Source organism: Engystomops pustulosus, chromosome 6, assembly GCF_040894005.1.
Source record: "Engystomops pustulosus chromosome 6, aEngPut4.maternal, whole genome shotgun sequence".
Classification (NCBI taxonomy): Eukaryota; Metazoa; Chordata; class Amphibia; order Anura; family Leptodactylidae; genus Engystomops; species Engystomops pustulosus.
This window is the reverse complement of record NC_092416.1, coordinates 1,705,427-1,732,512: the sequence shown is the minus strand read 5'-3', so window position 1 is coordinate 1,732,512 and position 27,086 is coordinate 1,705,427. Positions and strand designations below refer to the sequence as shown.

The window sequence follows — 27,086 nt, the reverse complement described above, 5'->3', positions numbered from 1 at the left end:
CCTGGGGAGACTATTCTACAGAGTCACAGCTCTTACAGTACAGAACCAGCTCCTGAGGAGACTATTCTACAGAGTCACAGCTCTTACAGTACAGAACCGGCTCCTGAGGAGACTATTCTACAGAATCACAGCTCTTACAGTAAAGAACCTGCTCCTGAGGAGACTATTCTACAGAGTCACAGCTCTTACAGTAAGGAACCAGCTCCTGAGGAGACTATTCTACAGAGTCACAGCTCTTACAGTAAGGAACCAGCTCCTGAGGAGACTATTCTACAGAGTCACAGCTCTTACAGTAGAGAACCAGCTCCTGAGGAGACTATTCTACAGAGTCACAGCTCTTACAGTAAAGAACCAGCCCCTGAGGAGACTATTCTACAGAATCACAGCTCTTACAGTAAAGAACCGGCTCCTGAGGAGACTATTCTACAGAGTCACAGCTCTTACAGTAAAGAACCAGCCCCTGAGGAGACTATTCTACAGAGTCACAGCTCTTACAGTAAGGAACCAGCTCCTGAGGAGACTATTCTACAGAGTCACAGCTCTTACAGTAAGGAACCAGCTCCTGAGGAGACTATTCTACAGAGTCACAGCTCTTACAGTAAAGAACCAGCCCCTGAGGAGACTATTCTACAGAATCACAGCTCTTACAGTAAAGAACCGGCTCCTGAGGAGACTATTCTACAGAGTCACAGCTCTTACAGTAAAGAACCAGCCCCTGAGGAGACTATTCTACAGAGTCACAGCTCTTACAGTAAGGAACCAGCTCCTGAGGAGACTATTCTACAGAGTCACAGCTCTTACAGTACAGAACCAGCTCCTGAGGAGACTATTCTACAGAGTCACAGCTCTTACAGTACAGAACCGGCTCCTGAGGAGACTATTCTACAGAGTCACAGCTCTTACAGTAAGGAACCAGCTCCTGAGGAGACTATTCTACAGAGTCACAGCTCTTACAGTAAAGAACCAGCTCCTGAGGAGACTATTCTACAGAGTCACAGCTCTTACAGTAAGGAACCCGCTCCTGAGGAGACTATTATACAGAGTCACAGCTCTTACAGTAAAGAACCAGCTCCTGAGGAGACTATTCTACAGAGTCACAGCTCTTACAGTAAGGAACCAGCTCCTGAGGAGACTATTCTACAGAGTCACAGCTCTTACAGTACAGAACCGGCTCCTGAGGAGACTATTCTACAGAGTCACAGCTCTTACAGTAAAGATCCAACTGTTAAGGAGACTATTCTACAGAGTCACAGCTCTTACAGTAAAGAACCAGCTCCTGAGGAGACTATTCTACAGAGTCACAGCTCTTACAGTAAGGAACCAGCTCCTGAGGAGACTATTCTACAGAGTCACAGCTCTTACAGTAAAGAACCAGCTCCTGAGGAGACTATTCTACAGAGTCACAGCTCTTACAGTAAGGAACCAGCTCCTGAGGAGACTATTCTACAGAGTCACAGCTCTTACAGTAAAGAACCAGCTCCTGAGGAGACTATTCTACAGAGTCACAGCTCTTACAGTAAGGAACCAGCTCCTGAGGAGACTATTCTACAGAGTCACAGCTCTTACAGTAAAGAACCAGCTCCTGAGGAGACTATTCTACAGAGTCACAGCTCTTACAGTAAGGAACCGGCTACTGAGGAGACTATTCTACAGAGTCACAGCTCTTACAGTAAGGAACCGGCTCCTGAGGAGACTATTCTACAGAGTCACAGCTCTTACAGTAAAGAACCAGCTCCTGAGGAGACTATTCTACAGAGTCACAGCTCTTACAGTAAGGAACCAGCTCCTGAGGAGACTATTCTACAGAGTCACAGCTCTTACAGTAAAGAACCAGCTCCTGAGGAGACTATTCTACAGAGTCACAGCTCTTACAGTACAGAACCTGCTCCTGAGGAGACTATTCTACAGAGTCACAGCTCTTACAGTAAAGAACCAGCTCCTGAGGAGACTATTCTACAGAGTCACAGCTCTTACAGTAAAGAACCAGCTCCTGAGGAGACTATTCTACAGAGTCACAGCTCTTACAGTGAAGAACCAGCTCCTGAGGAGACTATTCTACAGAGTCACAGCTCTTACAGTAAAGAACCGGCCCCTGAGGAGACTATTCTACAGAGTCACAGCTCTTACAGTAAGGAACCAGCTCCTGCGGAGACTATTCTACAGAATCACAGCTCTTACAGTAAAGAACTGGCTCCTGAGGAGACTATTCTACAGAGTCACAGCTCTTACAGTAAAGAACCGGCTCCTGAGGAGACTATTATACAGAGTCACAGCTCTTACAGTAAAGAACCGGCTCCTGAGGAGACTATTCTACAGAGTCACAGCTCTTACAGTAAAGAACCAGCCCCTGAGGAGACTATTCTACAGAGTCATAGCTCTTACAGTAAGGAACCAGCTCCTGAGGAGACTATTATACAGAGTCACAGCTCTTACAGTAAAGAACCGGCTCCTGAGGAGACTATTATACAGAGTCACAGCTCTTACAGTAAAGAACCGGCTCCTGAGGAGACTATTCTACATAGTCACAGCTCTTACAGTAAAGAACCGGCTCCTGAGGAGACTATTCTACAGAGTCACAGCTCTTACAGTAAAGAACCGGCTCCTGAGGAGACTATTATACAGAGTCACAGCTCTTACAGTAAAGAACCGGCTCCTGAGGAGACTATTCTACATAGTCACAGCTCTTACAGTAAAGAACCGGCTCCTGAGGAGACTATTCTACAGAGTCACAGCTCTTACAGTAAAGAACCAGCCCCTGAGGAGACTATTCTACAGAGTCACAGCTCTTACAGTAAGGAACCGGCTCCTGAGGAGACTATTCTACAGAGTCACAGCTCTTACAGTAAGGAACCAGCTCCTGAGGAGACTATTCTACAGAGTCACAGCTCTTACAGTAAAGAACCAGCTCCTGAGGAGACTATTCTACAGAGTCACAGCTCTTACAGTAAAGAACCAGCTCCTGAGGAGACTATTCTACAGAGTCACAGCTCTTACAGTAAAGAACCAGCTCCTGAGGAGACTATTCTACAGAGTCACAGCTCTTACAGTAAAGAACCAGCTCCTGAGGAGACTATTCTACAGAGTCACAGCTCTTACAGTGAAGAACCAGCTCCTGAGGAGACTATTCTACAGAATCACAGCTCTTACAGTAAGGAACCCGCTCCTGAGGAGACTATTCTACAGAGTCACAGCTCTTACAGTAAGGAACCAGCTCCTGAGGAGACTATTCTACAGAGTCACAGCTCTTACAGTAAAGATCTAGCTCCTGAGGAGACTATTCTACAGAGTCACAGCTCTTACAGTAAAGAACCAGCTCCTGAGGAGACTATTCTACAGAGTCACAGCTCTTACAGTAAGGAACCAGCTCCTGAGGAGACTATTCTACAGAGTCACAGCTCTTACAGTAAAGAACCAGCTCCTGAGGAGACTATTCTACAGAGTCACAGCTCTTACAGTAAGGAACCAGCTCCTGAGGAGACTATTCTACAGAGTCACAGCTCTTACAGTAAGGAACCAGCTCCTGAGGAGATTATTCTACAGAGTCACAGCTCTTACAGTAAAGAACCAGCTCCTGCGGAGACTATTCTACAGAGTCACAGCTCTTACAGTACAGAACCAGCTCCTGAGGAGACTATTCTACACATCCACAGCTCTTACAGTAAGGAACCGTCTCCTGAGGAGACTATTCTACAGAGTCACAGCTCTTACAGTAGAGAACCAGCTCCTGAGGAGACTTTTCTACAGAGTCACAGCTCTTACAGTAAAGAACCGGCTCCTGAGGAGACTATTATACAGAGTCACAGCTCTTACAGTAAAGAACCGGCTCCTGAGGAGACTATTCTACATAGTCACAGCTCTTACAGTAAGGAACCGGCTCCTGAGGAGACTATTCTACAGAGTCACAGCTCTTACAGTACAGAACCAGCTCCTGAGGAGACTATTCTACAGAGTCACAGCTCTTACAGTAAAGAACCAGCTCCTGAGGAGACTATTCTACAGAGTCACAGCTCTTACAGTAAGGAACCAGCTCCTGAGTAGACTATTCTACAGAGTCACAGCTCTTACAGTAAAGAACCAGCTCCTGAGGAGACTATTCTACAGAGTCACAGCTCTTACAGTAAGGAACCGGCTCCTGAGGAGACTATTCTACAGAGTCACAGCTCTTACAGTAAGGAACCAGCTCCTGAGGAGACTATTCTACAGAGTTACAGCTCTTACAGTACAGAACCGGCTCCTGAGGAGACTATTCTACAGAGTCACAGCTCTTACAGTAAGGAACCGGCTACTGAGGAGACTATTCTACAGAGTCACAGCTCTTACAGTAAGGAACCGGCTCCTGAGGAGACTATTCTACAGAGTCACAGCTCTTACAGTACAGAACCAGCTCCTGGGGAGACTATTCTACAGAGTCACAGCTCTTACTGTAAGGAACCAGCTCCTGAGGAGATTATTCTACAGAGTCACAGCTCTTACAGTAAGGAACCAGCTCCTGAGGAGACTATTCTACAGAGTCACAGCTCTTACAGTACAGAACCAGCTCCTGAGGAGACTATTCTACAGAGTCACAGCTCTTACAGTAAAGAACCAGCTCCTGAGGAGACTATTCTACAGAGTCACAGCTCTTACAGTACAGAACCGGCTCCTGAGGAGACTATTCTACAGAGTCACAGCTCTTACAGTAAGGAACCGGCTCCTGAGGAGACTATTCTACAGAGTCACAGCTCTTACAGTAAGGAACCCGCTCCTGAGGAGACTATTCTACAGAGTCACAGCTCTTACAGTAAGGAACCAGCTCCTGAGGAGACTATTCTACAGAGTCACAGCTCTTACAGTAAGGAACCAACTCCTGCGGAGACTATTCTACAGAATCACAGCTCTTACAGTAAAGAACCGGCTCCTGAGGAGACTATTATACAGAGTCACAGCTCTTACAGTAAAGAACCGGCTCCTGAGGAGACTATTCTACATAGTCACAGCTCTTACAGTAAGGAACCGGCTCCTGAGGAGACTATTCTACAGAGTCACAGCTCTTACAGTAAGGAACCGGCTCCTGAGGAGACTATTCTACAGAGTCACAGCTCTTACAGTAAGGAACCAGCTCCTGAGGAGATTATTCTACAGAGTCACAGCTCTTACAGTAAGGAACCGGCTCCTGAGGCGACTATTCTACAGAGTCACAGCTCTTACAGTACAGAACCAGCTCCTGAGGAGACTATTCTACAGAGTCACAGCTCTTACAGTAAGGAACCAGCTCCTGAGGAGACTATTCTACAGAGTCACAGCTCTTACAGTACAGAACCAGCTCCTGAGGAGACTATTCTACAGAGTCACTGCTCTTACAGTACAGAACCGGCTCCTGAGGAGACTATTCTACAGAGTCACAGCTCTTACAGTACAGAACCGGCTCCTGAGGAGACTATTCTCCAGAGTCACAGCTCTTACAGTACAGAACCAGCTCCTGAGGAGACTATTCTACAGAGTCACAGCTCTTACAGTAAGGAACCAGCTCCTGAGGAGACTATTCTACAGAGTCACAGCTCTTACAGTAAAGAACCAGCTCCTGAGGAGACTATGCTACAGAGTCACAGCTCTTACAGTACAGAACCAGCTCCTGAGGAGACTATTCTACAGAGTCACTGCTCTTACAGTACAGAACCGGCTCCTGAGGAGACTATTCTACAGAGTCACAGCTCTTACAGTACAGAACCGGCTCCTGAGGAGACTATTCTACAGAGTCACAGCTCTTACAGTACAGAACCGGCTCCTGAGGAGACTATTCTACAGAGTCACTGCTCTTACAGTACAGAACCGGCTCCTGAGGAGACTATTCTACAGAGTCACAGCTCTTACAGTACAGAACCGGCTCCTGAGGAGACTATTCTCCAGAGTCACAGCTCTTACAGTAAGGAACCAGCTCCTGAGGAGACTATTCTACAGAGTCACAGCTCTTACAGTACAGAACCAGCTCCTGAGGAGACTATTCTACAGAGTCACAGCTCTTACAGTAAGGAACCAGCTCCTGAGGAGACTATTCTACAGAGTCACAGCTCTTACAGTACAGAACCAGCTCCTGAGGAGACTATTCTACAGAGTCACTGCTCTTACAGTACAGAACCGGCTCCTGAGGAGACTATTCTACAGAGTCACAGCTCTTACAGTACAGAACCGGCTCCTGAGGAGACTATTCTCCAGAGTCACAGCTCTTACAGTACAGAACCAGCTCCTGAGGAGACTATTCTACAGAGTCACAGCTCTTACAGTAAGGAACCAGCTCCTGAGGAGACTATTCTACAGAGTCACAGCTCTTACAGTAAAGAACCAGCTCCTGAGGAGACTATGCTACAGAGTCACAGCTCTTACAGTACAGAACCAGCTCCTGAGGAGACTATTCTACAGAGTCACTGCTCTTACAGTACAGAACCGGCTCCTGAGGAGACTATTCTACAGAGTCACAGCTCTTACAGTACAGAACCGGCTCCTGAGGAGACTATTCTACAGAGTCACAGCTCTTACAGTAAAGAACCAGCTCCTGAGGAGACTATTCTACAGAGTCACAGCTCTTACAGTACAGAACCGGCTCCTGAGGAGACTATTCTACAGAGTCACAGCTCTTACAGTAAGGAACCAGCTCCTGAGGAGACTATTCTACAGAGTCACAGCTCTTACAGTAAGGAACCGGCTCCTGAGGAGACTATGCTACAGAGTCACAGCTCTTACAGTAAGGAACCAGCTCCTGAGGAGACTATTCTACAGAGTCACAGCTCTTACAGTACAGAACCGGCTCCTGAGGAGACTATTCTACAGAGTCACAGCTCTTACAGTACAGAACCGGCTCCTGAGGAGACTATTCTACAGAGTCACAGCTCTTACAGTAAGGAACCAGCTCCTGAGGAGACTATTCTACAGAGTCACAGCTCTTACAGTACAGAACCGGCTCCTGAGGAGACTATTCTACAGAGTCACAGCTCTTACAGTAAGGAACCAGCTCCTGAGGAGACTATTCTACAGAGTCACAGCTCTTACAGTAAGGAACCAGCTCCTGAGGAGACTATTCTCCAGAGTCACAGCTCTTACAGTAAAGAACCGGCTCCTGAGGAGACTATTCTACAGAGTCACAGCTCTTACAGTAAGGAACCAGCTCCTGAGGAGACTATTCTCCAGAGTCACAGCTCTTACAGTAAAGAACCGGCTCCTGAGGAGAGTATTATAATGAGTCCTCGTTGTTCTCTCGATTATTTACCGTGTTTTCTTGTGTGTTTTCTGTGTTTGCAGCTTCTGTTGTGCCGAGAAAAAACAAACAAAATGTCTATTATTTTATTGTTCATTATAAAGACACTTATATATTATAATTTGACCTAAAGGGAAGGTGATGGTTGCCACAGCCTAAGGCGTCAGCGGAGATTATAGGGCACAGGCAGTGGTATAAGGACCTGTGGTCACATGATTTCACTGGAGCAGGATGTAATTTTATAGAAGGACCTTTGATTATGTGACCACATCTTTCTTAAACTTATTAATGTTGAGGGATTTTAGTCATGACCATATATGTGTGCAGGACCTGTAGTCTCATGACCATATATGTGTGCAGGACCTGTAGTCTCATGACCATATATCTGTGCAGGACCTGTGGTAACATGACCATATATATGTGCAGGACCTGTATTCACATGACCATATATATGTGCAGGACCTGTATTCACATGACCATATGTCTGTGCAGGACCTGTAGTCTCATGACCATATATGTGCAGGACCTGTAGTCTCATGACCATATATATGTGCAGGACCTGTATTCACATGACCATATATATGTGCAGGACCTGTAGTAACATGATCATATATATGTGCAGGACCTGTAGTAACATGATCATATATATGTGCAGGACCTGTATTCACACGGCCATATATGTGCAGGACCTGTATTCACATGACCATATAAGTGCAGGACCTGTAGTCTCATGATCATATATGTGCAGGACCTGTATTCACATGACCATATATATGTGCAGGACGTGTATTCACATGATCATATATGTGCAGGACCTGTAGTCTCATGACCAAGTATGTGCAGGACCTGTAGAGTTATGACCATATATATGTGCAGGACCTGTAGTCTCCGGACCATATATGTGTGTAGGACCTGTAGTCTCATGACCATATATCTGTGCAGGACCTGTAGTCTCATGACCATATATATGTGCAGGACCTGTAGTCTCATGACCATATATCTGTGCAGGACCTGTAGTCTCATGACCATATATGTGCAGGACGTGTATTCACATGACCATATATGTGCAGGACCTGTAGTCTCATGACCATATATATGTGCAGGACCTGTAGTCTCATGACCATATATATGTGCAGGACCTGTAGTCTCATGACCACATATATGTGCAGGACCTGTAGTCTCATGACCATATATATGTGCAGGACCTGTATTCACATAACCATATATGTGTGCAGGACCTGTAGTAACATGACCATATATGTGCAGGACCTGTAGTCTCATGACCATATATATGTGCAGGACCTGTAGTAACATGACCATATATATGTGCAGGACCTGTAGTAACATAACCATATATATGTGCAGGACCTGTAGTAACATGACCATATATATGTGCAGGACCTGTAGTAACATGACCATATATATGTGCAGGACCTGTAGTAACATGACCATATATATGTGCAGGACCTGTAGTAACATGACCATATATATGTGCAGGACCTGTAGTAACATGACCATATATATGTGCAGGACCTGTAGTAACATGACCACATATATGTGCAGGACCTGTAGTCTCATGACCATATATGTGCAGGACCTGTAGTCTCATGACCATATATATGTGCAGGACCTGTAGTCTCATGACCATATATGTGCAGGACCTGTATTCACATGACCATATATATGTGCAGGGCCTGTATTCACATACCCACATATGTGCAGGACCTGTATTCTCATGACCATATATGTGCAGGACCTGTAGTAACATGACCATATATATGTGCAGGACCTGCAGTAACATGACCATATATATGTGCAGGACCTGTAGTAACATGACCATATATATGTGCAGGACCTGTAGTAACATGACCATATATATGTGCAGGACCTGCAGTAACATGACAATATATATGTGCAGGACCCGTAGTAACATGACCAAATATGTGCAGGACCTGTAGTAACATGATCATATATGTGCAGGACCTGTATTCGCATGACCATATGTGTGCAGGACCTGTATTCTCATGACCATATATATGTGCAGGACCTGTATTCACATGACCATATATGTGCAGGACCTGTAGTAACATGACAATATATATGTGCAGGACCTGTAGTCTCATGACCATATATATGTGCAGGACCTGTAGTCTCATGACCATATATATGTGCAGGACCTGTATTCACATGACCATATATATGTGCAGGACCTGTAGTCTCATGACCATATATATGTGCAGGACCTGTAGTCTCATGACCATGTATATTTGCAGGGCCTGTATTCACATGACCATATATATGTGCAGGACCTGTAGTAACATGACCATATATATGTGCAGGACCTGTAGTAACATGACCATATATATGTGCAGGACCTGTAGTAACATGACCATATATATGTGCAGGACCTGTAGTAACATGACCATATATGTGCAGGACCTGTATTCACATGACCATATATGTGCAGGACCTGTAGAGTTATGACCATATATATGTGCAGGACCTGTAGCTCTAACATTTTCATCAGTACCAGAACAGTGGCTCAGGCAGTGCTGCTGGAGGGGAGGAGCAACAGTACAGCAGGCAATGTGAAGGTAATTTTAGGGGAGGAGCTCCAGGTTCCTTGAATCTTATTGATGACAGATTAGCAGGGGAGGGGCTCCAGGCACCTTGAATCTTATAAATGACAGATCAGCAGGGGAGGGGCTCCAGGCGCCTTGAATCTTATCAATGACAGATCAGCAGGGGAGGGGCTCCAGGCACCTTGAATCTTTTTTATGACAGATCAGCAGGCGAGGGGCTCCAGGAGCCTTGAATCTTATTGATGACAGATTAGCGGGGGGCTCCAGGCGCCTTGAATCTTATCAATGACAGATCAGCAGGGGAGGAGCTCCAGGCTCCTTGAATCTTATTGATGACAGATTAGCGGGGGGCTCCAGGCGCCTTGAATCTTATCAATGACAGATCAGCAGGGGAGGGGCTCCAGGCGCCTTGAATCTTATTGATGACAGATTAGTGGGGGAGGGGCTCCAGGCGCCTTGAATCTTATTGATGACAGATCAGCGGGGGAGGGGCTCCAGGTACCTTGAATCTTATTGATGACAGATCAGCAGGCGAGGGGCTCCAGGAGCCTTGAATCTTATTGATGACAGATTAGCGGGGGGCTCCAGGCGCCTTGAATCTTATCAATGACAGATCAGCAGGGGAGGGGCTCCAGGCACCTTGAATCTTTTTTATGACAGATCAGCAGGCGAGGGGCTCCAGGCTCCTTGAATCTTATTGATGACAGATTAGCGGGGGGCTCCAGGCGCCTTGAATCTTATTGATGACAGATCAGCGGGGGAGGGGCTCCAGGTACCTTGAATCTTATTGATGACAGATCAGCAGGCGAGGGGCTCCAGGAGCCTTGAATCTTATTGATGACAGATTAGCGGGGGAGGGGCTCCAGGCGCCTTGAATCTTATCAATGACAGATCAGCAGGGGAGGGGCTCCAGGCACCTTGAATCTTATGATCAGATCAGCGGGGGAGGGGCTCCAGGCGCCTTGAATCTTATTGATGACAGATCAGCGGGGGAGGGGCTCCTGCTGCCTCACGGACAGATACAAGATGAGAGACGCTTCATGTCCCGGGACTGATAAATTGTACAATAATTTTTCTGGATCAAATAGAAGAAAACATTTCAGAGGCAAAAGAAGGAAATAGAAGATTTAGGAGGGAGGAGGGGACTTGATGAGTTTGGGGCCCACAATGCAGCAGTGGGGGCTTGTATGATGCCTTGGTGGGTGGCCATGGCACTTACCTCCATTGGTGGTCCTGGCCTTGTTGACCACGGCATACTCCACGATCCCTGTGATTGAAAGTCTATGATGAGACGACGTAGGGCCACAATCACACCCGCAGGGGCCCGTGAGTGCAGGACCGCTCCTACAGCGCCATCTTCCACTATTTACCCATAGTTCCGCCCTCTCCTGTGTATTATATCAGGATGAAGGACCCCCCCCTGGTATTTAGTACCCAGGGCAATGCCCCCATAGCCCCCAGCCTTGGCCCTGGACACATCTTCACATCAGGACCCCCGAGGTTCATTCCTCAGACTCTCCCCCCACAGCGCCATCTTCCCTTATACTTATAATTCTGCCCTCCCCTGGGTATCAAGAGATAAAGTAACCCCCCCCCCTCTCTGGGCATTGCCCCTATATCCCCCCTCCATAGCCCAGGACACATCTCCCCGTCACACAGGGGGCACTCATCAGGATAACACATCCACCCACATCGGCTTCTGACATTACACGGAGCGCCCCCCGCAGGTCGGGGGCCACGGGGCACATTACCTGTCTGGTCATTGGACTCTTCTAGTCTAGAGAGAAGAAAGAGCAAAATCAGTGGAGAACGTCAGGAAGTCATCACGTGTCACCCCCCGAGTGTGACAGCCAAGACATCTATACACACAGCTGAGCAGAGGTGTGTAGCTGTATGTAGCAGAGGTGTGTAGCTGTATGTAGCAGAGGTGTGTAGAGGTGATGTGTAGCTGTATGTAGCAGAGGTGTGTAGTGGTGATGTGTAGCTGTATGTAGCAGAGGTGTGTAGCTGTATGTAGCAGAGGTGTGTAGTGGTGATGTGTAGCTGTATGTAGCAGAGGTGTGTAGTGGTGATGTGTAGCTGTATGTAGCAGAGGTGTGTAGAGGTGATGTGTAGCTGTATGTAGCAGAGGTGTGTAGTAGTGGTGTGTAGCTCTAGGAGTATGTAGCAGTGGTGTGTAGCAGTATGTAGCAGAGGTATGTAGCAGTGGTGTGTAGCTGTATGTAGGAGAGGTGTGTAGTAGAGGTGTGTAGCTGTATGTAGCAGAGGTATGTAGTAGTGGTGTGTAGCTCTAGGAGTATGTAGTAGTGGTGTGTAGCTGTATGTAGCAGAGGTGTGTAGTAGTGGTGTGTAGCTGTATGTAGCAGAGGTATGTAGTAGTTGTGTGTAGCTCTATGAGTATGTAGTAGTGGTGTGTAGCTCTATGTAGCAGAGGTGTGTAGTAGTGGTGTGTAGCTGTATGTAGCAGAGGTATTTAGTAGTGGTGTGTAGCTCTAGGAGTATGTAGCAGAGGTGTGTAGCTGTATGTAGCAGAGGTGTGTAGTGGTGATGTGTAGCTGTATGTAGCAGAGGTGTGTAGCTGTATGTAGCAGAGGTATGTAGTACTGGTGTGTAGCTGTATGTAGCAGAGGTGTGTAGTACTGGTGTGTAGCTGTATGTAGCAGAGGTGTGTAGCAGAGGTGTGTAGCTGTATGTAGCAGAGGTGTGTAGTGGTGATGTGTAGCAGTATGTAGCAGAGGTATGTAGTACTGGTGTGTAGCTGTATGTAGCAGAGGTATGTAGCAGTGTTGTGTAGCTGTATGTAGCAGAGGTGTGTAGCTGTATGTAGCAGAGGTGTGTAGTAGTGGTGTGTAGCTGTAGGAGTATGTAGTAGTGGTGTGTAGCTGTATGTAGCAGAGGTGTGTAGTGGTGATGTGTAGCTGTATGTAGCAGAGGTTTGTAGTAGTGTTGTGTGACTGTATGTAGCAGATGTTTGTAGTAGTGTTGTGTAGCTGTAGGAGTATGTAGTTGTGGTGTGTAGCTGTATGTAGCAGAGGTGTGTAGTGGTGATGTGTAGCTGTATGTAGCAGAGGTTTGTAGAAGTGTGTTGTGTAGCTGTATGTAGCAGAGGTTTGTAGTAGTGTTGTGTAGCTGTAGGAGTATGTAGTACTGGTGTGTAGCTGTATGTAGCAGAGGTGTGTAGTGGTGATGTGTAGCTGTATGTAGCAGAGGTTTGTAGAAGTGTGTTGTGTAGCTGTATGTAGCAGAGGTTTGTAGTAGTGTTGTGTAGCTGTAGGAGTATGTAGCAGAGGTGTGTAGCTGTATGTAGCAGAGGTGTGTAGTGGTGATGTGTAGCTGTATGTAGCAGAGGTATGTAGCAGTGGTGTGTATCTGTAGGAGTATGTAGTAGTGGTGTGTAGCTGTATGTAGCTGAGGTATGTAGCAGTGGTGTGTAGCTGTAGGAGTATGTAGTAGTGATGTGTAGCTGTAGGAGTATGTAGTAGTGGTGTGTAGCTGTATGTAGCCAAGGTATGTAGCAGTGGTGTGCAGCTGTAGGATTATGTAGTAGTGATGTGTAGCTGTAGGAGTATGTAGTAGTGGTGTGTAGCTGTATGTAGCCGAGGTATGTAGCAGTGGTGTGCAGCTGTAGGAGTATGTAGTAGTGATGTGTAGCTGTAGGAGTATGTAGTAGTGATGTGTAGCTGTATGTAGCAGTGGTGTGTAGCTGTAGGAGTATGTAGTAGTGATGTGTAGCTGTAGGAGTATGTAGTAGTGATGTGTAGCTGTATGTAGCCAAGGTATGTAGCAGTGGTGTGTAGCTGTAGGAGTATGTAGTAGTGGTGTGTAGCTGTATGTAGCAGAGGTGTGTAGTGGTGATGTGTAGCTGTATGTAGCAGAGGTGTGTAGCTGTATGTAGCAGAGGTATGTAGTACTGGTGTGTAGCTGTATGTAGCAGAGGTGTGTAGTACTGGTTTGTAGCTGTATGTAGCAGAGGTGTGTAGCAGAGGTGTGTAGCTGTTTGTAGCAGAGGTGTGTAGTGGTGATGTGTAGCAGTATGTAGCAGAGGTATGTAGTACTGGTGTGTAGCTGTATGTAGCAGAGGTATGTAGCAGTGTTGTGTAGCTGTATGTAGCAGAGGTGTGTAGCTGTATGTAGCAGAGGTGTGTAGTAGTGGTGTGTAGCTGTAGGAGTATGTAGTAGTGGTGTGTAGCTGTATGTAGCAGAGGTGTGTAGTGGTGATGTGTAGCTGTATGTAGCAGAGGTTTGTAGTAGTGTTGTGTGACTGTATGTAGCAGATGTTTGTAGTAGTGTTGTGTAGCTGTAGGAGTATGTAGTTGTGTTGTGTAGCTGTATGTAGCAGAGGTGTGTAGTGGTGATGTGTAGCTGTATGTAGCAGAGGTTTGTAGAAGTGTGTTGTGTAGCTGTATGTAGCAGAGGTTTGTAGTAGTGTTGTGTAGCTGTAGGAGTATGTAGTACTGGTGTGTAGCTGTATGTAGCAGAGGTGTGTAGTGGTGATGTGTAGCTGTATGTAGCAGAGGTTTGTAGAAGTGTGTTGTGTAGCTGTATGTAGCAGAGGTTTGTAGTAGTGTTGTGTAGCTGTAGGAGTATGTAGCAGAGGTGTGTAGCTGTATGTAGCAGAGGTGTGTAGTGGTGATGTGTAGCTGTATGTAGCAGAGGTATGTAGCAGTGGTGTGTATCTGTAGGAGTATGTAGTAGTGGTGTGTAGCTGTATGTAGCTGAGGTATGTAGCAGTGGTGTGTAGCTGTAGGAGTATGTAGTAGTGATGTGTAGCTGTAGGAGTATGTAGTAGTGGTGTGTAGCTGTATGTAGCCAAGGTATGTAGCAGTGGTGTGCAGCTGTAGGATTATGTAGTAGTGATGTGTAGCTGTAGGAGTATGTAGAAGTGGTGTGTAGCTGTATGTAGCCGAGGTATGTAGCAGTGGTGTGCAGCTGTAGGAGTATGTAGTAGTGATGTGTAGCTGTAGGAGTATGTAGTAGTGATGTGTAGCTGTAGGAGTATGTAGTAGTGATGTGTAGCTGTATGTAGCAGTGGTGTGTAGCTGTAGGAGTATGTAGTAGTGATGTGTAGCTGTAGGAGTATGTAGTAGTGATGTGTAGCTGTATGTAGCCAAGGTATGTAGCAGTGGTGTGTAGCTGTAGGAGTATGTAGTAGTGGTGTGTAGCTGTATGTAGCAGAGGTGTGTAGTGGTGATGTGTAGCTGTATGTAGCAGAGGTATGTAGCAGTGGTGTGTAGCTGTAGGAGTATGTAGTAGTGGTGTGTAGCTGTATGTAGCTGAGGTATGTAGCAGTGGTGGCTAGCTGTAGGATTATGTAGTAGTGATGTGTAGCTGTAGGAGTATGTAGCAGTGGTGTGTAGCTGTAGGAGTATGTAGTAGTGATGTGTAGCTGTAGGAGTATGTAGCAGAGGTATGTAGTAGCAGCGTTCAATAGTAGTAACTCTAGCAGTAGTCGTATTAGGATGTAGAAGTTGTGTGGAGTAATATGCACTAATGGTTTTAACAGTGGTATGTAGTATAAATAGTAGTGGAGCTAGTATGTAGATTGGTACGTAGTGAGCAGCTGTAGGATGCAATAATGGTTCGTTTGCCATAGCAGTAGTAAGTTGTAATTTTGTATAGTATAAGTATTAGAGATGAGCGAACATACTCGTCCGAGCTTGATGCTGGTTGGAGCATTAGCGTACTCGTAACTGCTCGTTGCTCGGACGAATACTTCGCCCGCTCGAGAAAATGGCAGCTCCCGCCGTTTTGCTTTTTGGCGGCCAGAAACAGAGCCAATCACAAGCCAGGAGACTCTGCACTCCACCCAGCATGACGTGGTACCCTTACACGTGGATAGCAGTGGTTGGCTGGCCTGATCAGGTGACCCTGGGATAGACTAGCCCCTGCCCGCGCTGCTCGGATCATTCTGTGTCTGGATGCCGCTAGGGAGAGAGCTGCTGCTGGTCAGGGAAAGCGTTAGGCTGTTCTATTAGAATAGTGTTAGGCAGGAGTGATTCTACAAGAACCCAACAGCCCTTCTTAGGGCTACAATAACGTTATACATTTTTTTTTTTATTTGCTTGTGGCTGGGCTTGCTGGCACTAGTAGTGCAGCTAGTACCATATTGTGAGGAATTTGTAGTGAGACTTGCTACCGCTGTGTTTAGCTCTTAGTGACACACATATCCACCTCAAACACCAAAGTGGGAAAATTTATTAGGGGTTTGAGTAGAATTAGGCACAGTCTGCCAGTTTATTTTTATTTTACGTTTATTTTTTTCATAACTCAGCGTCATCTCATCTGGCATAGTAGTGTGCTGTAATACTTGGCTAGAAAATAGCCATAGGAGAATCCAAAAGGCTTACTTACGCCTACAGTAGCGTTACATATATTTGATTTCTGGTTGATCTGCTGGTGGCTGTAGTTGTTGCAGTGCATCTACTAGCAAATTGGGAGCAATTTGTAGTGAGACTTGCGACCGCTGTGTTTTGCGCTTAGTGACGCACATATCCATCGCAAAGACCGAAGTGGGAAAATTTATTAGGGCCCGGGGTTGTATTTCAATTAGGCACAGTCTGCCATTTCCTTTTTTATTTTACGTTTATTTTTTTCATAACTCAGTGTCATCTCATCTGGCATAGTAGTGTGCTGTAATACTTGGCTAGAAAATAGCCATAGCAATAGGATAGCATCGTTTGGTTTTAAAAACTAAAAAACACAAAAAAACACAAAAAAAACTTAAAAAACAATTAAAGTTATAACTTTCATTTTCAAAATGTTTAACCCGAGGGCTAGGGGTAGAGGACGAGGGCGGGGACGTGGGCGTCCAACTACTGCAGGGGTCAGAGGCCGTGGTCCTGGGCGGGGTGAGACACCACCTGCTGATGAGGGAGCAGGGGAACGCCGCAGAGCTACACTCCCTAGGTTCATGTCTGAAGTTACTGGGACTCGTGGTAGAGCACTGTTGAGGCCAGAACAGTGCGAACAGGTGATGTCGTGGATAGCTGACAATGCTTCGAGCAATTTGTCCACCAGTCAGTCTTCCACGCAGTCCACCCATGTCACCGAAATCGGCACTCCTCCAGCTCCTGCACCTCAGCCTCCTCCCCCCCAGTCTGCCCCCTCCCAGCAAAATTTGGCATTTGAACCGGCATACTCTGAGGAACTGTTTTCTGGACCCTTCCCACAGTCACAAACCACTTGTCCGGCTGCTGCTGAGCAATTTTCCGATGCCCAGGTTTTCCACCAGTCGCAGTCTGTGGGTGATGATGACCTTCTTGACGTAGTGGAAGAAGTGTGTAAAGAGGTGTCCGACGATGAGGAGACACGGTTGTCAGACAGTGGTGAAGTTGTTGTCAGGGCAGGAAGTCCGAGGGGGGAGCAGACTGAGGGATCGGAGGATGATGAGGTGACAGACCCAAGCTGGGTTGATAGGCCGGGTGAACACAGTGCTTCTGAGACGGAGGAGAGTCCTCGACCAGAACAGGTTGGAAGAGGCAGTGGTGGGGCCAGACGGAGAGGCAGGGCCAGAGCAGGTGCATCAGCGCCAAATGTGTCACGTAGTGAAGCTCCCGTGGCGAGGGCTCCCGCGGCGAGGGCTAGATTTTCAGAAGTGTGGAGGTTCTTTAAGGAAACACCGGATGACCGACGGACTGTGGTGTGCAACCTTTGCCAAACCAGGATCAGCAGGGGTTCCACCACTACTAGCTTAACTACCACCAGTATGCGCAGGCATATGAATGCTAAACACCCCACTCAGTGGCATCAAGCCCGTTCACCTCCGGCCGTGCACACCACTGCTCCTTCCCCTGTTTCAGCTGATAGTCAGCCCCCTGCCCAGGACCCTGGCACAAAAACCCCATCGTCGCCTCCACGATCCTCCACAGCATCCACCAGCGTTCAGCTCTCCATACCCCAGACGCTGGAGCGGAAACGCAAATATAGTGCAACCCACCCGCACGCCCAAGCCCTTAATGTCCACATCTCCAGATTGCTTAGCTTGGAGATGCTGCCCTATAGGCTAGTAGAGACCGAGGCCTTTCGCAACCTCATGGCGGCGGCCGCCCCTCGGTATTCGGTCCCCAGCTGCCACTACTTTTCCCGATGTGCCGTCCCAGCACTGCACCAGCACGTGTCAGACAACATCATCCGTGCCCTGACCAACGCCGTTTCTGACAAGGTCCACCTGACCACGGACACGTGGACGAGTGCTGCCGGGCAGGGCCACTATATATCGCTGACGGCACATTGGGTTAACTTGGTGGAGGCTGGGACCGAGTCTGACCCTGCGGCTGGTCATATACTGCCGACGCCGAGGATTGCGGGGCCTACCTCGGTCCAGGTGTTTCAGGCCTACTATGCCTCCTCCTCCTCCCACCCCTCCTCCACCTCCTCCTCCGAACTACCATCCGTGGGCATGGCGCCATCAGTCGGTAGCTCTAGGCACAGCAGCAGTGCCGTCGCTAAGCGACAGCAGGCGGTACTCAAACTGCTGAGCCTAGGCGATAAAAGGCATACTGCCCAAGAGCTATTACAGGGCATCACGGCGCAGACTGATCTGTGGCTGGCACCGCTGAACCTGAAGCCAGGCATGGTTGTGTGTGACAACGGCCGTAACCTGGTGGCGGCTCTGCAACTCGGCAGACTGACACATGTGCCATGCCTGGCCCATGTGTTAAATCTGATAGTTCAGCGTTTCCTCAAGACATACCCCAATCTGTCTGATTTGCTCACGAAGGTGCGCCGCATCTGTGCGCATTTCAGGAAGTCCAGCACAGATGCTGCCACTCTCAGGGCAGCGCAGCGCCGCCTCCAACTGCCCGCTCACCGACTGTTGTGCGACGTGCCCACGAGGTGGAATTCAACACTGACCATGTTATCCAGAGTTTACCAGCAGCGCCGAGCGATTGTAGACTGCCAGATGTCAACTTCCACCAGAACTGGTAGTCAGGTCAGTCAGCTTCCTCAAGTCTACAATGAGGAGTGGACGTGGATGTCTGATATCTGTCAGGTGCTGAGTAACTTTGAGGAGTCAACACAGATGGTCAGTGGCGATGCCGCCATCATCAGCCTCACCATCCCGCTGCTTGGCCTGTTGAAAAACTCTCTGGTCAGCATGAAGTCGGAAGCTTTGCGCTCCTCACAAGAGACGGGGGAAGAAGATTCCCTTGTTGATAGCCAAAGCACCCTCAGGTCTGTTTCTCAGCGCATATCGGAGGAGGTGGAGGTGGAGGAGGATGAGGAAGAGGAGGAGAATGTTGGCGAGACACAAGAGGGGACCATTGTTGAGTCCTCCAGTGTTCAGCGTGTATGGGCAGAAGAAGAGGAGTTGGAGGAGTTGGAGGAGGAGGAAATGGACAGTCAGGCCAGTGAGGGGAGTGAATTCTTACGCGTTGGGACTCTGGCGCATATGGCAGATTTCATGCTAGGCTGCCTATCCCGTGACCCTCGCGTTCAAAGGATTTATTCCAGCACCGATTACTGGGTATTCACTCTCCTGGACCCACGGTACAAGCAAAATCTTTCCACTCTCATCCCTGGAGAGGAAAGGAGTGTGAGAATGCATGAATACCAGCAGGCCCTGGTGCACAAGCTGAAACAGTATTTCCCTTCTGACAGCGCTAGCGGCAGAGTGCGTAGTTCTGCGGGACAAGTAGCGAGGGAGAGTAGGCGAGCAGGCAGCTTGTCCAGCACTGGCAAGGGTACGCTTTACAAGGCTTTTGCCAGCTTTATGTCACCCCAGCAAGACACTGTCACCTGTCCCCAGTCTCGGCAGAGTAGGGCTGATCTTTACAGAAAGATGGTGAGGGAGTACGTAGCTGACCATACCATCGTCCTAAATGATCACACAGCTCCCTACAACTACTGGGTTTCAAAGCTGGACATGTGGCACGAACTGGCGCTGTACGCCTTGGAGGTTCTTGCCTGCCCTGCCGCTAGCGTCTTGTCCGAGCGGGTTTTCAGTGCAGCTGGTGGCATCATCACCGATAAGCGTACACGCCTGTCGACTGACAGCGCTGACAGGCTGACACTTATCAAGATGAATAAAGCCTGGATTTCTCCTAATTTCCAATCTCCACCAGGTGAAGGAAGCTCAACCTGAATAATTTATCCACTCCTCCTCCTCCTCATTTTCCGCCTTCTCCTCCTCTTTGTACACTAAAGCAGAGGAAACTGGCTATTTTTTGACAGGGCCCACTGGCTCTAGCTATAGTACTTTATGCATTTAATTTTTCTGGAGGGCCACCGACCCGGTCCTCTGTTTTAAACAATTTTTGGGAGTGCCACATACAGGCACTCAATCTATTCAATTTTTCTGGAGGGCCACCTACCTGCTCCTCTGGTTTGAAAACTTTTTTGGACTGCCACATACAGGCACTCAATCTATTCCATTTTTCTGGAGGGCCACCTACCTGCTCCTCTGGTTTGAAAAGTTTTTTGGACTGCCACATACAGGCACTCAATCTATTCAATTTTTCTGGAGGGCCACCTACCTGCTCCTCTGGTTTGAAAACTTTTTTGGACTGCCACATACAGGCACTCAATCTATTTCATTTTTCTGGAGGGCCACCTACCTGCTCCTCTGGTTTGAAAACTTTTTTGGACTGCCACATACAGGCACTCAATCTATTTCATTTTTCTGGAGGGCCACCTACCTGCTCCTCTGGTTTGAAAACTTTTTTGGACTGCCACATACAGGCACTATCCAAATTAAATTGTCTCCATAGCAGCCTCCACACGTTGTCTCCATTGCTACCTCCAAAAGTCGTCCATATAGCTGCCTCCATACATGGTCTCCTTATCAAACGAGGTTTGTCAGGCCGAAATTTGGGTTGTTTTCATGGATTCCACATCAAACTTGTTAACTTTGTCGCCACCCTGCTGTGTTATCCACAAAATATACTGGCAAACTTTTATCATGTACCGATATTATTTCAGCGCTTCTTGCACAGATGTTTACATTCCCCTCACCCGCCATATCCTAAACTTATAAGAACGCTACTACACTTGATCTTATACAAAAGGTTCTTAGAAGTGCTGTTTGGGGAGTAGCCTAGAGACAGGGGCTTGGATTGGCGAAAGCTCGCCTGGCAGCGGAGCGCCAGCTCCATCCCAAGATCCAACTAACATAGTTTTAACTGCAGCACCTTTAATCTACTACTAGTTCACTGCCTCCATACATCGTCCCCTTATCAAACGAGCTGTGTCAGGCAGAATTTTGGATTGTTTTCATGGCTTCCATGTTAACTTTGTCGCCACCCTGCTGTGTAATCCTCAAAATATACTGGCAAACTTTTATCATGTACCGATATTATTTGAGCGCTTCTTGCTCACCTCCTTTGGTTCCTCTCTGCCACCCATTGGTTTGAAGCCTGAGTCCATTTAGGGTATGTCGCCATGCCACTCTCTAGCCTTCCGCTGCTGCCGCTGCCTCTGCATGCCGTCCCCTATAGTGTCAGGGTCAATTATTGGATGTTTTAGATGCTATCTAGCCTCATTCTGTCACTCTGTCATGGCCATGCTGTTGCCCATAGTTTTGGCATAATGGTGCGTTTAAGCAGCCTCAGAGGCATCCATGCATGCTGCCCCTGCTGTTTCCTGTCCATTTCCGTGGTGTTTCCATCCTTTTCTGAGGTTTCCAGGTGTTTGGCCAAGCTTCCCTGTGCAGAGCCTTGGTCCCCTTGAAAAATGCTCGAGTCTCCCATTGACTTCAATGGGGCTCGTTATTCGAGACGAGCACTCGAGCATCGGGAAAAGTTCGTCTCGAATAACGAGTACCCGAGCATTTTAGTGCTCGCTCATCTCTAATAAGTATGTATTAGTGGTGTGTAATATTAGTATGTAGTAGTGTGTAGTATAAGTATGTAGTAGTGGTGTGTAGTACTGGCAGTAGTATGTAGTAGTGGTGTGTAGTACTGGCAGTAGTATGTAGTAGTGGTGTGTAGTACTGGCAGTAGTATGTAGTTGTGGTGTGTAGTAATGGCAGTAGAATGTAGTAGTGGTGTGTAGTACTGGCAGTAGTATGTAGTTGTGGTGTGTAGTAATGGCAGTAGTATGTAGTAGTGTGTAGTATAAGTATGTAGTGGTGGTGTGTAGTACTGGCAGTAGTATGTAGTAGTGTGTAGTATAAGTATGTAGTAGTGGTGTGTAGTACTGGCAGTAGTATGTAGTTGTGGTGTGTAGTAATGGCAGTAGAATGTAGTAGTGGTGTGTAGTACTGGCAGTAGTATGTAGTTGTGGTGTGTAGTAATGGCAGTAGTATGTAGTAGTGTGTAGTATAAGTATGTAGTGGTGGTGTGTAGTACTGGCAGTAGTATGTAGTAGTGTGTAGCATGAGCATGTAGTGGGGGTGTGTAGTACTGGCAGTAGTATGTAGTAGTGGTGTGTAGTACTGGCAGTAGTATGTAGTAGTGTGTAGTATTAGTATGTAGTAGTGTGTGGTATTGGCAGCAGTATGTAGTAATGTATATTATTAGTATGTAGTAGTGGTGTATAGTACTAGCAATAGTATGTAATAGTGGTGTGTATCATTAGTATGTAGTAGGATGTAGGTATTGTGTAGTAGTTTTGAAGTATTGCCAGTAGTGAGTTACGTTATATACAGCCCCCCCCGTGTGTTACGTTATATACAGCCCCCCCCGTGTGTTACGTTATATACAGCCCCCCCGTGTGTTACGTTATATACAGCCCCCCGTGTGTTACGTTATATACAGCCCCCCGTGTGTTACGTTATATACAGCGCCCCGTGTGTTACGTTATATACAGCCCCTCGTGTGTTACGTTATATACAGCCCCTCGTGTGTTACGTTATATACAGCCCCTCGTGTGCTACGTTATATACAGCCCCTCGTGTGTTACGTTATATACAGCCCCCGTGTGTTACGTTATATACAGCCCCCTGTGTGTTACGTTATATACAGCCCCCGTGTGTTACGTTATATACAGCCCCCCGTGTGTTACGTTATATACAGCCCCCGTGTGTTGCGTTATATACAGCCCCCCGTGTGTTACGTTATATACAGCCCCCCGTGTGTTACGTTATATACAGCCCCCCGTGTGTTACGTTATATACAGCCCCTCGTGTGTTACGTTATATACAGCCCCTCGTGTGTTACGTTATATACAGCCCCTCGTGTGCTACGTTATATACAGCCCCCCGTGTGTTACGTTATATACAGCCCCCGTGTGTTACGTTATATACAGCCCCCTGTGTGTTACGTTATATACAGCCCCCGTGTGTTACGTTATATACAGCCCCCCGTGTGTTACGTTATATACAGCCCCCGTGTGTTACGTTATATACAGCCCCCCGTGTGTTACGTTATATACAGCCCCCTGTGTGTTACGTTATATACAGCCCCCGTGTGTTACGTTATATACAGCCCCCCGTGTGTTACGTTATATACAGCCCCCGTGTGTTACGTTATATACAGCCCCCCGTGTGTTACGTTATATACAGCCCCTATAGTATAGAATAGTATATATATATAGTATATAAATACTATGTAGCAGTGGTGTGTAATAGCAGTATTATGCAGTAGTAGTATGTAGTAGTTACAGTATGTAGCAGTGGTATGTGTTAGCAGTGTTATGCAATAGTAGTATGTAGTATTAGTTGGTATGTAGTAGTCATAGTATGTAGCAGTGGTATGTAATAGAGGTGTGTAGCAGTACTATGTAATAGAGGTGTGTAGTAGTGGTATGTAATAGAGGTGTGTAGCAGTGGTATGTAATAGAGGTATGTAGCAGTGGTATGTAATAGAGGTGTGTAGCAGTGGTATGTAATAGAGGTGTGTAGCAGTACTATGTAATAGAGGTGTGTTGTAGTAGTATGTAATAGAGGTGTGTAGCAGTGGTATGTAATAGAGGTGTGTAGCAGTGGTATGTAATAGAGGTGTGTAGTAGTGGTATGTAATAGAGGTGTGTAGCAGTGGTATGTAATAGAGGTGTGTAGTAGTGGTATGTAATAGAGGTGTGTAGTAGTAGTAGGTAATAGAGGTGTGTAGCAGTGGTATGTAATAGAAGTGTGTAGCAGTGGTATGTAATAGAGGTGTGTAGTAGTAGTAGGTAATAGAGGTGTGTAGCAGTGGTATGTAATAGAGGTGTGTAGTAGTAGTAGGTAATAGAGGTGTGTAGCAGTGGTATGTAATAGAAGTGTGTAGCAGTGGTATGTAATAGAGGTGTGTAGCAGTGGTATGTAATAGAGGTGTGTAGTAGTAGTATGTAATAGAGGTGTGTAGTAGTAGTATGTAATAGAGGTGTGTAGCAGTGGCATGTAATAGAGGTGTGTAGCAGTAGTATGTAAAAGAGGTGTGTAGCAGTGGTATGTAATAGAGGTGTGTAGTAGTAGTATGTAATAGAGGTGTGTAGCAGTGGTATGTAATAGAGGTCTGTAGTAGTGGTATGTAATAGAGGTGTGTAGCAGTGGTATGTAATAGAGGTGTGTAGTATAAGTATGTAATAGAGGTGTGTTGTAGTAGTATGTAATAGAGGTGTGTAGCAGTGGTATGTAATAGAGGTGTGTAGCAGTGGTATGTAATAGAGGTGTGTAGTAGTGGTATGTAATAGAGGTGTGTAGCAGTAGTATGTAATAGAGGTGTGTAGCAGTGGTATGTAATAGAGGTGTGTTGCAGTGGTATGTAATAGAGGTGTGTAGCAGTGGTATGTAATAGAGGTGTGTAGCAGTGGTATGTAATAGAGGTGTGTAGCAGTAGTATGTAATAGAGGTGTGTAGCAGTGGTATGTAATAGAGGTGTGTTGCAGTGGTATGTAATAGAGGTGTGTAGCAGTGGTATGTAATAGAGGTGTGTAGCAGTGGTATGTAATAGAGGTGTGTAGCAGTAGTATGTAATAGAGGTGTGTAGCAGTGGTATGTAATAGAGGTGTGTAGTAGTAGTATGTAATAGAGGTGTGTAGTAGTGGTATGTAATAGAGGTGTGTAGCAGTGGTATGTAATAGAGGTGTGTAGTAGTAGTATGTAATAGAGGTGTGTAGTAGTAGTATGTAATAGAGGTGTGTAGCAGTGGCATGTAATAGAGGTGTGTAGCAGTAGTATGTAAAAGAGGTGTGTAGCAGTGGTATGTAATAGAGGTGTGTAGCAGTGGTATGTAATAGAGGTGTGTAGCAGTGGTATGTAATAGAGGTGTGTAGCAGTAGTATGCAATAGAGATGTGTAGCAGTGGTATGTAATAGAGGTGTGTAGCAGTAGTATGTAATAGAGGTGTGTAGCAGTGGTATGTAATAGAGGTGTGCAGCAGTGGTATGTAATAGAGGTGTGTAGCAGTGGTATATAATAGAGGTGTGTAGTAGTAGTATGTAATAGAGGTGTGTAGTAGTGGTATGTAATAGAGGTGTGTAGCAGTGGTATGTAATAGAGGTGTGTAGCAGTAGTATGTAATAGAGGTGTGTAGCAGTGGTATGTAATAGAGGTGTGTAGCAGTGGTATGTAATAGAGGTGTGTAGCAGTGGTATGTAATAGAGGTGTGTAGCAGTGGTATATAATAGAGGTGTGTAGTAGTAGTATGTAATAGAGGTGTGTAGTAGTGGTATGTAATAGAGGTGTGTAGCAGTGGTATGTAATAGAGGTGTGTAGCAGTAGTATGTAATAGAGGTGTGTAGCAGTGGTATGTAATAGAGGTGTGTAGTAGTGGTATGTAATAGAGGTGTGTAGCAGTGGTATCTAATAGAGGTGTGTAGCAGTGGTATGTAATAGAGGTGTGTAGCAGTGGTATGTAATAGAGGTGTGTAGCAGTGGTATGTAATAGAGGTGTGTAGCAGTAGTATGTAATAGAGGTGTGTAGCAGTAGTATGTATTAGAGGTGTGTAGTAGTGGTATGTAATAGAGGTGTGTAGTAGTAGTATGTAATAGAGGTGTGTAGCAGTGGTATGTAATAGAGGTGTGTAGTAGTAGTATGTAATAGAGGTGTGTGGTAGTTGGGTAGTAGGATTATGTTGCATGTTAGTTGCATGCATGGATTACACACAATCCTTCATATCATCATACATGTATCACACATGGGGGGGTCTATATCCAGTACTATGTACTTACATACAGATGTAGCAGGCTGGCTGAGTGCTGCCACTATTCTCTCTGGCACAGGCGGCCTGTGTGAAGATCTCTGCAGGTTTGTGGACTGCTATCTACTACAATATGTAGAAACCTTGTCATCTTTTATACCACAGATCCTGAGACGCCCCAGTGGCCGGCACTTGGACAGGGATATGTTACCAGTGACGTGGACTCCTTGTACACGTCTACAGCTCAGGATCGGGGAACACGAGCCTCTGGAGCTCTTCATGTCACTTCTGCAGTTTGCACTTACGCAGAATTATTTTATTTTCTAAGATCTCCTCTTCCTACAGCTCCGAGGAAGAGCGATGGGGGCCCCGTGTGCCCCATCCCATCCCCAACCCTCGGGCTGTGGGAAGAGCCTCCGGGACCCCGGTGGATATAGAGACCATGAGCTCTGTATCTGCCGGGGCTCCTCCCACATCTGCAGCTATTTCTCCTGAATACAAATTATCTGAACATCAAATTGACTTGGAAATACGGTCGGTGACCAGTGGAGTTTTTGGATCTGTTGATGACTCCTCTGGTTTTGTCTCCACTGATGTAGTCAGAGAGACCACAGCTACTAATTCTCTACCACGTGTCGCCTCCTCCTGTCATTTCCCTCCCTCCAGTTGGACAATTTCTGTGTTTGGTAGTCGGGGACAATGATGGGGCACACATGCGGGCACAGTGCAGAATGTAACATCATTAGATCCACCTCCTCCGCAGCAGGTGACCGCACATAATATTACATGCAATACACTTGGCGCAATTTATGTTGTGAAATGTCCGTGCAAACATCTGTATGTCGTCATGACCACACGAGCCTCCAAAGTCAGAGCCGAAACATTGGAGACAATCCCACGTCACTTCCATGAAATCCACTCCTGTAACCCTAAAGGTAATTAGGGTGCGTGGGGCGATCTCCAACGTCATGGACAGTGGGGCGATCTCCAACGTCATGGACAGTGGGGCGATCTCCAACGTCATGGACAGTGGGCGATCTCCAACGTCATGGACAGTGGGGCGATCTCTAACGTCATGGACAGTGGGGCGATCTCCAACGTCATGGACAGTGGGGCGATCTCCAACGTCATGGACAGTGGGGCGATCTCCAACGTCATGGACAGTGGGGCGATCTCCAACGTCATGGACAGTGGGGCGATCTCCAACGTCATGGACAGTGGGGCGATCTCCAACGTCATGGACAGTGGGGCGATCTCCAACGTCATGGACAGTGGGG

The 27,086-nt window shown here is 46.9% G+C and overlaps 1 protein-coding gene across 1 annotated transcript in view; it reads right to left on the bottom strand.

Annotated features, from left to right (window-relative positions):
• LOC140065249 (hemicentin-1-like) overlaps positions 1-27,086 on the bottom strand; it is a 366,504-nt gene that overhangs the window by 5,482 nt on the left and 333,936 nt on the right. The window contains exons 10-12 of the mRNA XM_072112848.1: positions 11,562-11,587; positions 11,030-11,077; positions 7,241-7,275 (exon numbers count right to left, since the gene is read on the bottom strand). Of these exons, the coding sequence (XP_071968949.1) occupies positions 7,241-7,275; positions 11,030-11,077; positions 11,562-11,587 (109 nt within the window). The remainder of the gene's footprint in view (positions 1-7,240; positions 7,276-11,029; positions 11,078-11,561; positions 11,588-27,086) is intronic.